This window comes from Cynocephalus volans, chromosome 3 (genome assembly GCF_027409185.1).
Source record: "Cynocephalus volans isolate mCynVol1 chromosome 3, mCynVol1.pri, whole genome shotgun sequence".
Lineage (NCBI taxonomy): Eukaryota > Metazoa > Chordata > Mammalia > Dermoptera > Cynocephalidae > Cynocephalus > Cynocephalus volans.
Window position 1 is genome coordinate 20,217,170 of NC_084462.1, and position 15,592 is coordinate 20,232,761.

At 58.4% G+C, this 15,592-nt stretch overlaps 1 protein-coding gene across 5 annotated transcripts in view; it reads right to left on the reverse strand.

Moving 5' to 3' along the window:
• The window catches only part of TNRC18 (trinucleotide repeat containing 18), a 92,328-nt gene extending 87,281 nt beyond the window's left edge, over window positions 1-5,047 (reverse strand). For all 5 annotated transcript variants that reach the window (XM_063089174.1, XM_063089173.1, XM_063089171.1 and 2 more), the window contains exons 1-2: window positions 4,694-5,047; window positions 2,297-2,726 (exon numbers count right to left, since the gene is read on the reverse strand). In XM_063089174.1, the coding sequence (XP_062945244.1) occupies window positions 2,297-2,483 (187 nt within the window). In that variant the 5' untranslated portion in view covers window positions 2,484-2,726; window positions 4,694-5,047. The remainder of the gene's footprint in view (window positions 1-2,296; window positions 2,727-4,693) is intronic.
• Between the last annotated feature and the right edge of the window lie 10,545 nt (window positions 5,048-15,592).

Consider the following 15,592-nt stretch of genomic DNA (forward strand, 5'->3'; position numbering starts at 1 on the left):
AGAAAACGGGGGAGGAGGCAGTGCTAGCTTGAGGAATTTCTGATCCGCCGCGCCCCAAAGCCGTGAATGAAGAGCAGCTCCCTACCTCGTGGCTAATGGGATTAGCAAGGGCTCGGCTATAGGCGTTGGCCTGGGGTCCGAGGTCTCCCTGCGGCCACTGGCGGTGAGGGGACCGCGAGAAGCAGGGCCGTCCCCCACCCTTCCGTACGAGGTGAGCACGGGCCCCAAGGAGCCGCAGTCACCTGCCCGCTATTTCCTCCACGACCTCGGCCGCCTAGCACGCAACCAAGACAAGAAGGCACCAAGGCAGGGCTCCGCAGCCACCTCCTGCTGGACTTCCTCAGCTGGTCGCTTGGCCTCCCTGCACCTCAGCCTCCCCATCCACCAAATGGGCGTCAGGCAGTCTGACTGCAGCGGTCAGCTTAGGCGCGGCCTTGGCACGGTGCGCACACGCAAAGGCGCTCCACAAGTAGTGGCTGTCTTCACCGCTTCTCATTAGGGCACTTTGCCTCTATCAGGCTCGAGCCAGATACCAAGCGGGCAGTGCGCGTTGCTCCCTCCCAGATTCGCAGAAGGCAAGTGAAAACCCAGCCAGCCAGGTAGACCCGAGGTCCGATTCCCCGGCCGCGGGGGGCCCTCCTCACGACCCCGGGCCAGACCGAATGACCCAAAGAACCCAAAAGACACACATGCACACGCACACAAACACAACACCGTAGCCTCGAGGAGTGCAGGGCAGGAGGGGTGGGGGTAAGGGATGGCCCAGAAGGCCTTTTGTACCCCAGGGCCACCCCCAAATCCTTACTGGGGGGGGGTCTCCGGCGCTCGTCCCTTGGCCACAGCGCCCCTGGGAAGAAAATCCTTGCCCTCGCCGCAGCCCCCGGGAGGAATGCGGCCCCCAGCTCCCGCGGGGCATAGGCGCGCCTGGGGGCCTTGACCCAGATCTCGAGTCCCTGCCAGCGGGAATCTCCGTGCTCCCAGCACTCCCCCCTCCCAGCCCAGGCGAGCCCCTCCCCCGACCGGCGCCTCACAAAGGCTCTTTGTCCCGCTGAGTCCTCCGGACTCCAGTTCCTGAAAAGTTCCAAGAGAAAAATCAAAAAGAGGCAAAATCTGCGAGCAGGCAGGGTGGGTGGGTGGGTGGGTGGGGCGAGGCCAAGGCGGCCCAGGCCGGTGGTGTCTTCCACACCAACCCTAAGGACGAGGACGGCGTTGGGGACTCCCCGGGAAATCTCAAAAGTGCTAAACTACAGACTGGAGGAGACGTGGATTTTTTTTAAAAAATCGAAGCACGGGACGTCAAGCGCAGAAGCTAGGGGCAGCCCGGGGAGGGAGGACGGGGTCTCCTGGGGTGGCCGCTGGGCAGGTCTGGATGTCCCCGCGTCTCGCTTCCCACTCCGCCCAACTGCAGCAACCGCAGCTCGGCTGGTGCAAGCGTCTCCCTCCCCGGCGAGGCGCCCGCCCGGAGGCCACCAAGCCTTCTAGCCATCTACTCATGCAGTTCGATGTTGGACCCAGGGTTTCCCTTCCACCGCCCGTGCCCGGGCCGATGCGGTCCCCAAACTGCTTCTTTCCCACAGATTCCGAATAGCAGCGACCCAATTTCGGCGTCCCTAACACGCCGTGGCGCCCTCCCTCCCCCCGGAGAACGAGGGGTCCCCGGGGCGGGGGTCACCGCCCTCCTACCGGGATGCAGATTCCCGGGGCCGCTGTTCTCCTCCTGGGAGGAAAAGGAGCTCCCGGGAGTCACTGCCGGCCAGCCGAAGGCCAGAGTCCCAGGGCTGGTATCACCATCTTCCTGCATCCCCCAGAGCTCGGGAACCGCGGAGGACCGGCGCCGCGCGGGTGGTGGAACTGGGAACAGGACCCAGGGACCACGGGCGCCGGGAAGGGCGTTTGCCAAGAAAAAGATTCGAGCTCAGAGAGCGAGTGTCTCACGGGGTGTGGGGGCTGGTTTGTTCTTTTCTCGCCCAGATTTTGAAAACTCCAGCCCAGGCTCGTGCCGCAGAGGCCGGGGATCGGAATCACCCCCGGTAGCTCCGACTTCGGCAGACGTTGGCACCTCGGGAGGGTCTGGAGAGCTCGTCGCACCGGGGTCTCGGGACTAGCCGCTGCCCTGAGCCCAGGGGGTTCCCCATCCCAGAAAAGGAGCCAGCCTGCCCGCACCCCAGAGGACCGACCAAGGGAGAGACAGGCGCCGAGCCCCGGCAGCGAGCGCCGGGGAACCGGCCGAGTAGGGCTTCCCGGGCCTCCCTCCCCAAGATCCGGGAAGACAGGAGGGGGCAGGCGGGGAACTTACCCGGGTGCGGGTGGAGATTGAGGCCGGCCATGTACTTCCCGGGCGGCAGCGGGCCGGGCAAGCCCGAGGAAGGCAAGCGTCCGGCCGTGGCCGCGCCCACGCGGTGGCTATCCATGGCCAAGCCGGACAGGAGCGGCGGCGGGGGGCCGTGCACGGACCGCTGGGGCCCGAAATCTCGGCCATCCATCCTCCGCGGGAGTGCCGCGGCCTGCCCCCCACCAGGCCCGCAGGCCTCGCTCAGTGGGACCTAAAAGTTCGGCCTCGGCGTAGTCCCAGAGTCCTTGGGCGGCGGGAGCTCCGCGGCGTGCATGGCGGCGGCCAGCGGGGCTTGCGCTCGGCGGCGGGCCCGCGGCCCGGGGCGCACAGGCGGCGGGTGATGAAGCCCCTCCAGACGGCCAGGCGGAGCTGCGCGAGGCGGCGCACACGGCGTCTTGGCGGGGAGAGCAGACGGGCCACGGAAGAAAACAGAAGGGGGAGAAAGAAAGGGGGAAAAATAAACAAGTTTCAGAAAGTAGCCTCGCCCTTCGGAATCGGGGACTACAGATCTGGCAGCCAGATATGAAATCGGGAGTAGGCCCTTTTTCGTGAAAATTAAAAATCCATGCTCCTTCCTCCGGCGGCTTCAGAATCCCGGGGACCCGGGTCGGTAGTGACCGGTGGCTCACTGCGCCCCAGTCCGGACTTTGCCTTGGCGGCTGCCGGGCCGTCCTCAAACTGGGGAAGGCCCCTCGGCCGCGTCCGGACAGCGTAAATACAAACCTCCGAAGTGTATTTTATTCCTGGGCGTCACATGCTCCGAGGTTTAAAACCGTGAAACCTTTCCAAAAGCGGCTCGAAATCTCTCCCGAAATACAATGTCACTATCTGATCCGGAAAGTTTAATATTTAACCTTTTGGGGCCCTCGCCTCCCTTTTTCTGAGTTTGGTTTCCCTGAGCTCGCCCTGAGCTGCCAGAGTGTTGTTTTGTTTTGTTTTGTTTTGTTTTGTTTTGTTTTCACGAGGGAGGGTGCAAAACGGGTTTATTATTTTTAAAGAGGCTCACCGCCCTCTCCCGCCGCCCCCCTCGGGCAAGTCCCAGAGTCTGAGTCCGAGGACCCGAGACGTGGCATTCTCTCCGAGGACTGGAAAGAATCCTTCAAAACAAGCTTTGGTTTCATTTTCCAATGGCCTGACCTGGGAATCTTGCAGCCCGAGAACGTGGCCTGGCGCGGGGGATTTGGGGGATGTCAGAAAAGGAAAGGGACCAAGGATCTCGCTCCAACACTAGTTCCCCCCCCTACCAAAAAAATAACCTACAAAGAAAACCTTCGCAGCGCGGGCTGGCCGAGGGGTGCCTCCCCCAGCGTTGGGTAAATCCCCCTGTAGTTCCAGTTTAAAGTTGTTTGTTTAAAGGATTTGTCGTTTGCTGATTCCCGTGGGGGTGGGAGTGGGTCTTGGCGCCCACCCTTCCCTTGCTCTCCGTCTGCCCGCAGCAGCTCGGTTTCCTGATTCCAAGGCCTGGGCACTCTTAGAGCCACCGATCACGCCAAAGCCACCGCTCCCGAGTGCCCGCCCTGCGTCCTGCACTCCGTGCCCAACTCCCGGAGCTGCAGACCCTCGCAACCGCAAACATCCCCCCCCCAGCCAAAGCCGCCAGCCTCCTTCTCCAGCCTCCCTCCCAACTTTGTTAAGGGTGCCTATTTTACCCCGGTTTTGGTTACAAACATCCCCTCCCTCCCTCCCTCGCTGTCTCTCAGCAGGCTCCGGTTACCAGATCCGCGTTTACTTTGGAAAAATCTAAGATCGCCACATCCGAGGATACATGTCTTAAGTACGCCTTGAGCTTCCCGTGATTTTTTTTTTTTAAATGTTCTTTGGTTAGCTTTCTTTTAAAAGCCAGCGAGTCGATGCATGCTCAGACGCCCCAGTTTAGGGAAATCGAGGTAAAGCCCCCCGGAAGACCCTCGGTCTGGCAGAGAAGCTGGCTCGGCCATCTGAGTGCTCCGCTGCATTCTCCCTAATTTTCTCCCCCTCTTAAATGCAGTTAAAATGGCTGAATTCCGGCTTTTAATTAAAAACAGCCTATAATCGAAAATGTCTCTGCGTCCCCAGCTCCCCCACAGCCTGCCGGGAACCTAGAGGGGAACAGATGCCCCTCGGCCGGGCTGGATGTACTAGAGCCGGGCTAGGGGCTTGGGTGGGCGCCCGGGGCGCAGCGACCCGCCCCCACCCCTCCCTGGCGCCCCCTCTTGCTGGCCCTGATCCCTGATTCCATTCTCGGGAGCCGGATAGCTGCGGGGATCCCCTGGCGCACCCCGAGGGGCAGGCAGGGTAGGACGTGCTGGGGAGCAAGCGAGCTGGAGAAGTTTGGAGACCATCGCGCCCGACCGGGGGCGGGCAGGCGAACAGACGGCGTACCTGGCGCGGCGGGGCTCCTGGCTCCGGGCTCCGGCGTCAGCAACTCCGGTGGCGGTCCCGGCTCCCGGCGCGGCTAGGCGCCCGTGCTGCCTGCCATCCCGAGGCCGCCGCTCCCCTCCGCCACCCGCAGCCGCCTCACACTTTTTGCCCGCCTTTCCTTTTTTTGGTAGAAAACCGCTCCCCGGGCCGAGTGCTCGGCGCGCCAACTCCTCCGCCCTCCCGCGGCCCGGCTCCCGCAGCCCCCGGAAAAGCCAGCTTTCCTCCCGCCGAGCTCCCCACTTTTTAATAAAATCCAGGTAGCGCCGGTTTAAAGAATCCCAAATCTCCATATACAGCCCGGGATTGGAAAAGGTACATTACACAACCCCCCTTTCAAGTTCCTCTCGCTGGATCTAAAAAAAAAAAAAAAAAAAAAAAAAGCAGCCAGCGACGGGGGGGTTAAGGGGGCTGGGGGAGGGGAGCACTCTCAGGCGAAGAAACACGCATTGTTCCCTGGTGCCCGCCTTCCCCCGCGGGCCGGCCCCCGGCCACCGCCCATTGGCCGCGCGCGCCGCCAATCACGTACATGTAAACACCTTGGCCCTCAGCCATTCCTATAAAACCAATTACGGACCTAGGGGCTCCAGCAGTTTCCAGGCTCCCCTCGGCGGAGCTGAATGATCAAAACTGGTGGTGAGAATTTTTCCGGGCCGTTTCTAGGCAGCCCTCCCCCTGAACCAGCTCGGACCCCCCCGCTGCCTACTTCTCCTCCCTTTTCCTTCCCCCTCCCCCAGCGTCTGGGCTGAGTGATCAAAATAGAGGAAGATGGTTGTCGCCGCAATCCAGGGCTTTGCAAGGCGCGGTTTAATGGGCCGCCTGTCAGCTTCCTGCTCGCAGGAGGAGGTGACAAGCCGAGCGAGCCGGGAAGGGCCTGCGGCCTGGAGAGCTGCACCCCGCGCCAGGGCCCTGGCCCCCCACCTCCCTTGGGGTGCGCCTCTAGAACGCGCGGTGGAGACGCCAAAACAGACAAGGGCCTCTTTTTCCCTCCCCTCCCTTCCTTTTAAAACAAAGCAGCGATTCATTCCCTCTCCCCCAGCAGCGCGGTTGGGTGGGATGGGCAGGCGAGAAGGCTGTTTTCCTAGCCCCGGCTTGCGGGTCCCTCCCTGAAACGCGGTGTCAGATGGTTACTGATTAATATTTTGGAGAGGCCGCGGCGGCGGGCAACCGGTGAGTCTCTAATCTTCTAAAAGGGGTTCCTATAGAAACGCGGGCCGGGGCGCGCCCCCATCTCGGCCCTGGCCCCGGCTGCGGCGCTTCGCACAGCCCGCCCCTCCCCAAAGCCCCTCTTGGCTTGGGCGCTTCCCTCCCCTTCTCCCCTCCCCGAAAAGAAAAAAATCAGAGCAGAAAAAAGGATTAGATCGGCTGAGCGCGGACTGAATCCCTCTCGATTCTGACATTTCAGCCTATTAGCATTTCTCCACGGGGCCTTCTGAAACCTATTAAAGTGTAATATTAAAAACCTCTTGGCTGGGGGCCTCTCTCGCCTTCCATCCGCCGCACCCCCTCCAGGGAGGGCGAGACCGGGGAAAAAAAATCTGTTGAGCTCAGAGGAAGCATCAGCCAAAAAGTGCTTGGCTGGCCACGGCGGCCGTAGGGGGAAGGGAGCCCCAATCTCCCAGACTTTGTACTTTTATTTTGCGCTTTCAGCAAAATCCTTTCTGGGTTGAGTCGCTGGGAGCTAGCCACTGCAGACCTACCTGGCTAGGGGCGCAGAGAGTGAGGACCCCGCCGGAGGGACTGTCTCGGGGGCCCCGCGCCCTCTCTCCGCAGCCCCCCAAGCCTGGCTAGGAATTGACCTACCCTTAAAAGGAAGCTTGCGGGGGCAAAAATCGTAGCTGATCCTGCTTCACAGAGCAACCGCGGTGATAGGATTTTAATTAAAACAAGAGAAGCCCCGCTCTTTGGCCCCGCGCTGCGGACTCAGCGTTTTCGCATTGCTTGTTCTATTTTTTTTTTTTAATCCATTTTTAACACAACTTTTCTGGAAGGGGAAAAAATGAGCTAGTTAGCGACCATTCGTTCTATTTTTTTTTTTTTTTTCCACTTTTAGAAAAAAAAAAAAGGGTAGGCTTCAAGAGCGAATTGGGGGTGTCTAATTCCAGGATAAATTTGGGGGGGGAAGTTGAGCCTCTTGAGGGCAGTTTCAAGTTGCCCTTCCTGGAGCCTCCTGCGCTGGTTTCTAGGCTGCCCTCTTTTGGAAGCTGGAACTCCGCGGGGGGAGGAGGGAGGAGTGAGAAGGAAAGAAAGGAACGAAAATAACTGGATCCGGAGGGAACGAGCGGCGGTGTCCGCGCTTGGAGCCGGGCGCGCGGGTCTCAGTGGCGGCCTTGGCAGCCCGGGCAGCTGGAGGCGCCCAGTGCAGTCCCGGGACGGCCAGGAGCAAAGACGGAGAGGAGAGGGGGGTTAGAGAAAGGAGGTATTGTGTCTGTGTGCCTTAGGGCGGAGGATGATTGCAGAAATAACATAAGTGCAGTTGAGCTGCGCGGGGCGGCTGAAAGCCGAGGCAGGGGAAGGGTCAGTGTGTGGGGCCGCCAAGCACCCTTGAGTATTATCCAGAGGCCTTTGTGGGTTCCTAGTAAACCGTCCAACGCCGAGTCCCCCTCGCTTTCTCCACATTCCCGTTGTTCTCCAATATTCGGAGCACAGGCCTTGATCTCTCACCCCTTTATCCCGCCCGGGATATGGAATGTTTTTCTTTAACACGGCTTAAGAAAAAGAAATGTATTTTGAGGAGTTGGGGTGGAGAATACAAAAGGCTTGAGGGGTGGAAAAAAACAAAGGCCTATTTTTATAAATGTTTAATGTTTTCACCCCTGGATGCTCCAAGACGCCGTAATTGTGACGGCAGGGTATGTGTGCCATAAATCATTTAGCTGCTAATAAAAATTCTGCCTGTTTGCCCTGGATTTGCCAATGGCCTTTGCATTTTTCAAGTGTGCGTATCGTCGGCGTGGCGAACCGAGCCGGCATTTCATTAGGGCTGCGGTTCGGGACAGACGAGCCCCCCCCACCCGCACCCCTACCCCCGGGCTTTGTGCCACCCAGCCCCCTCGCGTCGTCCTCACTGCACACACTCGCGCGACCTGCCGCGCGGCCTTCCAGCCGGGTCTGGGACGCAACGGCAGTGGCTCCGGGTTCCTGGCCGCCGGCCGGGACGCACAGGGCAGATGCTGCCGGCGCGGGTTCTCTGGGGCTGCCGCGCGCGTGGGGGCGCGGGCGGATCGCGCTGAGGGGCCGCCCGGGCCGCCGACCTGTGAGCGCCCTGATCTTTGTCCCCTCCCCGGCCCCGCAGTCGCTGAGTAAACAGCGGCTGGGAGCCATCTTGGGGCGGGGGACGGATTCCGAGTGGAAGGTGCAAACCCCGCTCCTTCGGAGAACCCCGTCATTCGTAGGGGGGCCTGCGGGGCACCCCTAGCCGGGCTGCAGCGTTTGGGGAAACGCCTTCCCAGCGCTGGTGGGCCACATTTAAGTGTAAAAACCTGGTCTGGGCGCCCTGCTCTGAGCGGACGGCCACCGCACAGGCCGCAGGTCCAGCAGCCATCTTCCATGCCCCACCCCCAGCCTCCCCAACCCACTCATGCTTAAGTTTACCCAGCCAGATCGGCGGCCAAAAAGTGTGTGGACGCGCTGTGTGTGTATTACTGACTGGGCGGGAAATCGGCTGGGGCGGGGGGAGACCTCCTTGCATCCGCGGTTCCGGGAGAACCCGCCCAGGCCGGCCTCCGCCAGGCCCGGTACGGTTATCTGCGGCCAGCCTGGACCGCCAGAGCTGCGACCCTTTCTGTGTTCCTAGGCCGCTGGTTCCGGCCTCGGCTTCCTGGGCACGTCCCGACTGACAAAATTCTCCCCCTTTGTTTTAAAACCAAAGGACAGGCCAACCTTGGGCCCGACTGTCTCCCCCACCGCGTCTATCGTCGGCGCAGGCTCGGTCCCCGCGTCGGGCTGTGCGGGTGAGCAGGTCCGACTCCCGCGATCTCCCGCCTGTCTCAGTTCTGCACTAGGCAGGGTTGAACCGGGCTCTTCCTGGAACCCCGGTGTTGCTTGCCGCGTGGACACGTTCTTCCCTTACCCCTCCCTCAGAAAAAAGCCATTCCTTAGGCGCATCTACCCGAGCCCCTCCACCCGTCGTCGCCCCCAACCGCCTTTCCGGATGGGGACCCAAGCCCCCGCGCTCCGCTGGCGTCTCGGCGAAGGAGGCCCTGAGGGATCGCCGGCTTTTGCTGCCCGCTCAGGCGGCCGCGGCGGGGTCTCCTAAGCAGGGGTATCCGCAGGTTCTAGGTCCGGCAACCGGGGAGCTCCCGGCCCGGGCGCCAGTAAAACCCGGAGAGGCCGCGCCAAGGAAAGCCAAGCTTGCGGTTCTCGCTGCGACTGGTCCAGCCGCGATTCGGCAACGAGCCCAGATTGGGACAGACCAGCCGAAAGCCGCCCCGAACCGTCTGGAAGACCAGGGACGCGGCGCCAGTGATCCGCACTCCGCCGGGACCACGGCGCACGGCGAGCACAGCTGGGGCTGATGCGCCAGGCCCGGCCCGGGCAGATTCCAGCTCCTCTCGGCCCCGCCTCCGGCACTGGCCTCTTCCTCCGGCCCGGGTCGGGTCTTCCACTCCACTGTTTGGCTCCGAGAGGACAGAGACGCGCTCTGTGCGCAGGGGGCCGGCTGCGGCCATAAATCTCGGCGCGGGCCCTCCTTCCCGCTGCTCACGCGCTAGTGTCCCGGGCCGCGCCGGCGCCCTCCTCTCCCGGTCTTGGCCTCGGAGCCCCGAGACCGCGCAGGGAATCGAGCCAGGAAGTTTCCCCGTTCGTTAAAGAAAGGAAATAGCCACTCATTGCCACCACCATCCATCCCTGCGGGCGCCGGACCCGAGGTAGCCCGGATTCCTCCGGCTCACCGCCTGGGGTAGGGGCCCCCGGGTCAGGCGCTTCCTCCTAGAAAGGCTTGGTGAGGCTGGGATGGGTGCGCGACCACCCGCTGGAGCCCACCTCCGGCGCCACCGGCACCATCGAGGGGCGACTCAGGGTCAGCGCGGCTTCGCAGAATTCAGCCTGCCACCTCCCTCCGCGGACCCTGCCTTAATCTCTCGCCCTTGGAGCCCTCTGCGAGGGCACGATGGACTTTTTATTTGCGCGGCAAATACCGAGTTGGGTGACTGCGGGTATCGCGCCGGGAGGCGGAAGCTCAGCTGGTTCCCCACCCCGCGCGGGCCACCTCCCGCTCCGTGCTGCCGATACCCGATGCTTTTCGCCCCGGTCCCGACTCGGCTCCCTCGTCTGCGGCTCGCTTTGGTGCAAATGGCCGAACCATCGGGAAAGCAGGAATCGCGCGCTGGTGGGGGCGACGGTCTTCATACCAGAACAGTCCTGGGGCGCCCGGGGGACAGGCCCAGAGAGGATGTGTTTGCAATAATAACGCTTAATGTCACCAGCACTGTTTATCTCTTTGCCAGAGGGGCAGGGAACAGGCCTTCCCGCTGGTGCCCTTCTTCAGCCCAGCTAGCCGTGTACGGGATCGGGGACAACCACCTGGGAACGGGCTTTGCACCGGACTTCGGGTGGGGACAGCGCGGAAGGGGGAGGCATTCACCCCTTCTTGGGTGCCTTCCTAGTCTCACGTTGCCAGTGACATGACTGCAAACAGTGGGTAGCAGATGCCGGGGCCGGGGGGGTTGGAAACCTCGCTCCAAGGCCGCTCTCACCCAAGGAGCTTCGGCTCCTTCCTAGAATTTCTAGGAAGCACATTTGGAGGAACCGAGGGCTTCCGGCCGAGCCCAGAGGAATTTGAGCGCTTGCCCGGGCGGCGGGAGCGCAGTCTGGGCGTGGAGAGGCCGCCGTGCCGCATTCCGGCCGAGCCTCCCCTGCTAGGCCCAGCCTCTGCCGCGGCGCCCCAGGAAGCGCCTTGGAAAACAAAGCTCTGCGGTTTCGGCCCAAGGTTAAAGTCCACGGTGAGCGTTTTTTCCTCCCCGGAATCTAAGAGCGATAGCGTTTCTCCAAATAAACCGCCAATAAATCAGCTCCCAGGGGCTGCCTGCTGAAGAGCTCTGGTGACCTTGGGGGATGGTTTTCCTGCCAGACCCGCCGGAGGACAGGCATGGGGGAGGGGGGACACAATGTCAGCCCTACCCCCTCCGGGGAGAGGCGGAAGAGGGGATGGCCAAGGGCATTCCTGGGTGTTTATTGTGGTACCCGTGTGCCCAGAGGGGATGGGGGAGGTTTGGAGTTCGGGGGGACTGTGGTGCCCGTTGTGGGGGGCTTGTGATTGTGGGACATTGGCTGCTTTGGGGAAGGCTGATGTCTATTAAACAACTGTATTACGCGCGCCTCAGGCAGAGTCCAACACTGTTCTAGGCCCTGGGGAAGGAGCCACGAGGGACAAACGGCCTCTTTGGGGGCCTCAGTCTTTGTCTGGGTGTGACTGGGTGTGTTCTTCCAGCGAGTTTGTGCGAGGTGTGACTAATAGGATTTATGTATGTCAGTGCCAGGGTGACTAATGGAGGGCTTGGCAGCACGTGTGTTTGGGGAGGTGCTCCGTACCTAGGAGGGGAGTCGGTGTCCCCCCCCCTCGGCCAGAGGGGGCTACCTGGTCTCTTAGAAGTATCTTTCCCCTCCTTCTGCCATCTTGGAGCTTTGTTTTGGCACCTGAACCCCTCCCGGGCAGGCCTCTACATGCCGAGAGTTCTGGAGCGCATTCCTCTGCCAGCCTGGCCCCCAGAGGCGCCTCAGTGCCGTCCCACCTCCCTACTCCACGTGGTGCCTCCAAATCCGGGCTGTCCCACGCCCTCTGCGGCAGAGTCCTCCAGTTTCTTCTTTGTCGGAGCACCAGCCCCTGATGTGGGCAGGCTTTGTGACAACCCTGTGATTTGGTGTTGTCGTACCCATTTAACAGATGAGAGACCTAAGGTGCAGAAAGTGACAAGCTCACAGAGCTAGGAAGTGGCAGCAGGCTCCCTCAACAAAGCCAGGCAGAGTATCAAGGTTTCAAATGCGGAGCCCCAGCACCCCTGGGAGCCCCCAGCCTGACAGGGACTAGCACTAGCTATGCTAACATACCCTGCCACCACATTTACTGTCCTTCCCCATCAATCCTCCCTGCCATCTACTGGGAGCTTTTTCCTGCCCTAGCCTGGTTGGGGGCAGGGAAGCAATGGAGGTAAGAGGTCAGTGGGAATCTGGTTTGACCTGGGGCGGGGCAGGGCAAGGTAGAGGTTGGATGAGGTCAGGCTGACCCTGGGCCACATTCCTGGCTGGAGTTCAGGAGGGCTGTGGCCCAAGGGCAGGATCTCCCATCCAATTCCATAGAACCTGGTGCACCTGGGGGATGGCCAGTTAGCTCAGTTGGTTAGAGCATAGCCTTTAATAACACCAAGGTCACAGGTTCAGATCCCTCACCAGCCAGGCACAAATAAAACAAAGAATCTGGCGCACCTGGAGAATCACATTTCCGTCTCCCTTGGGATCTTCTGATTTCTGACACCCACCCCCCAATCTCAGTCTGTTCCTGCAGGTGCTCTTTCTGCTACTTGCACACATGTTCTGTGTCCATTACACACTCATCAAAAAGGATCAAAAGGGTCTCTGAGACCCAGACAAGTGGGGCGATCTAACTAAAGTCGTCAAGCCAGAGTGGCAGTAAGCAAGCCAGACAGGGCTGCACCCAGCTCCCCACCTTCACATCTTCTCAGCTGGTGCTTGTGGCCTGTGGTGACATCTCAAGGGAGGGGATGGCAGGGCCTGACCCTCCTTCCCAGGTCTCCTGGAAGTCTCCCACACCCACAGCTCCCATGTTCGTCCTCCCTCCTCCCTCCCCCCCCCAATGACACACACACACACACACACACACACACACACACACACACACACACACACACGAGTCTCACTCTCTTCACCTCCCTCCCTCTTTTTTTTTTTTTTTTTTTCCCTTTTATCCTTCTTTGGCATTTTCTTTCAAGCAGAAAATAAAAACATCTCCCATGGCTACAGCTTTAAAAGCTTCCCTCTCCTCTGCCTCCTCCCGTACCCACCCCCACATCAATCCATTTCTAGAGTCAGCATAAAGTCAAAAACAAACCCACAAAGATCAAACCTGACAGGCCCCCCTTCCAGCTTCCCTCCACTTTCTCTTCGGGTCTTGGTCTGTCTCCACCCCAGAGATGAGCAGGAGGCAGGAACCCCCGCCCCACAACACATGCGCTCACACATCCAGCCTCCGGGCCATAGGAAATCTCTTAAGAACCTTCTAGAGCCGCTCCTGCCAGAAAGACCTACTCACTTGGTTCCTTCTGCTGGAAATGTCTGAGTTCACCCCCATGTGCCCCTGCCCAGCCCTACTTACCTGACCCAGCTCCCATGGGTTGAACAGTGTCTTCCCCCCAAAATTTATATGTTGAAGTCCTAACTCCCAATACCTCAAAATTTCCTATTTGGGAAATAGGGTCATTGCAGATGTAATTAGTTAAGATGAGGTCATACTGGAGTCAGATGTGCCCTTAATCCAATATGACTGGTGTCCTTATAAAAAGGAGAAATTTGGGCACAGACAGATACAGAGGGAAGACAACGTGAAAAGACAGAAGACAGCAATCTACAAGCCAAAGAGAGGCCTGGGACGGATCCTTCCTTCCCAGTTCTCAGGAGGAACCAGCCCTGCCAAAACCTGGATCTTGGACTTGTAGCCTCTAGAACCATGAGACAATGAATATCTGTTGTTTAAGCCACCCAGTTTGTGGTATTTTGTTATGGCAGCCTGAGCAAGCTAATACACCATCCCAAATGTAAGTGCCTACACACCTGTCTCATCATCTAGGCAACAAACCAACAGAGGAACAGTGAATCTATTAGATGGAGAGAACAAATCTATGGTTATTTGAGGGGGGAGGGGAGGGGAAGAGAGGGAAAAAGAGGGAGGGAGGAAGAGGGGGAGATTGGATAAGGGGCATAAAGAATAAGTATGATTTGTAACAATGAATATGCTGATAAAAAAAATAAGTAAATAAACAAATTTAAGTGCCTGCAAGAGTCGGGCAGGAAACACAGGAGAAGTGGGAGAGCACATACAGGGGACAACTCCTTAACAGCTCCAGCCAGCAATTCCCAGGGGTACCAGATCTGCTCTTATTTCCAGGAAGCTGGTGTATCTAAATAGGCTGGATTATGCTGCAGTGACAAACATCCCCAACACCTCAATGGCTTGTTGCAACAGGTAAAATGTATTCTCCCTACATTGTCTGCTCAGCCTGGGCGACCCTCCAGGGCAACTGACCTCCATTTAGTGTCTCGCCAACCCAAGCCACTTAGAGTTCACAAGTTATCCACCTCGATGTGAGGCTACCACAGGGCAAGGGAAGATCAGTGCACAGAGTCACATGTCACCAGTGCACATAGTGACCAACTCAACTAAGGGGTGCTATGGAGTAGAGTATTCCCTGTGCCCAGAAAGGGGAGGAAAACCAGGTATTGGTGAGTTCGAGCAGTGTCTACCATAGCTGCAATGCGACATCTCCTGATTTGTTAACCTTGGCGCTCTTTTTTTTAATTGTGGTAATACACACAACGTAAAATTTACCATCTTAGCCATTTTCGAGTGTACAGTGGCATTAAGCACCTTCACTGTTGTGCAACCATCACCACCACCCATCATCAGAACTTTTGCATCTTCCCAAACTGACAATCTGTCCCCATTAAACACTAACTCCCCCCGGCCCCTGGCAACCACCCTCCTACTTCCTGTCTCTATGAGTTTGACAACTCAAGGTCCCTCATATAAGTAGAATCATACAGTGTTTGTCCTTTTGTGTCTGGCTTATTTCACTTAGTCTAATGTCCTCAAGGTTCATCCATGTTGTAGCATGTGTCAGAATTTCCTTCCTTTTTAAATATGCACAATATCCCATTGTAGGGGCACACTACCTTTTGTTTATCCATTCACCTGTTGATGGACACGAGGTATTTTCACCATTTAGCTATTGTGATTAATGCTGCTATGAACACGGGTGTACAGATGTCTCTGAGTTCCTGCTTTTATTCTTCTGGACATATACCCAGAAGTAGAGTTGCTCATATGGATCATATGGTAGTTTTATGTTTAATTTTTTGAGAAGCCACCATCTTGTTCTCCACAGCAGCCGCACCATTTTACATTCCCACCAGCAGCGTACAGGGGTTCAGATTTCTCCACATCCTCACCAACACTTGTTATTTTCTGGTTTTTTGATCGTAGCCGCCCTAATCGGTGTGATGTGCTATCTCACTGTGGTTTCAATTTGCATTTCCCGAATGATTAGGTGATTAGTGATGTTGAGCAGCTTTTCATGTGCTTATTGGACATCCATATGTCTTCTTTTTTTTTTTTTTTTTTTAAAGATGACCGGTAAGGGGATCTTAACATCTTAACCCTTGGCTTGGTGTTGTCAGCACCACGCTCAGCCAGTGAGTGAACCAGCCATCCCTATATAGAATCCGAACCCATGGCCTTGGTGTTAGCACCACACTCTCCCGAGTGAGCCACAGGCTGGCCTCATATGTCTTCTTTGAAGAAATGTCTACTCTAGTCCTTTGCCTGTTTTTGATCAGTTTGGTTTGTTTGCTTTTGTTCTTGGCACTATTTTTAACACTCTGCTGACCAAAATAAAACATGATTAGGCCACCTGCTTGTCCCTGGTTTACAACCCTTCTGTAGATTCTGCTCAGCCCACCCTGTTCAGTTCACACACTCCTGCTGGTCAATGGTTCCCTGAGGCCACACACTCATTTCCTCGAGTTTATCCATTTGTGTTTGGGGTCAAGCCCTGTGCAAGGCCCTGAGGATAAAGTGATAAGCAGAATAGACCAGTGCCCTGTCCTCCTGGAGCTTACAGTCAGTCAGCAAAG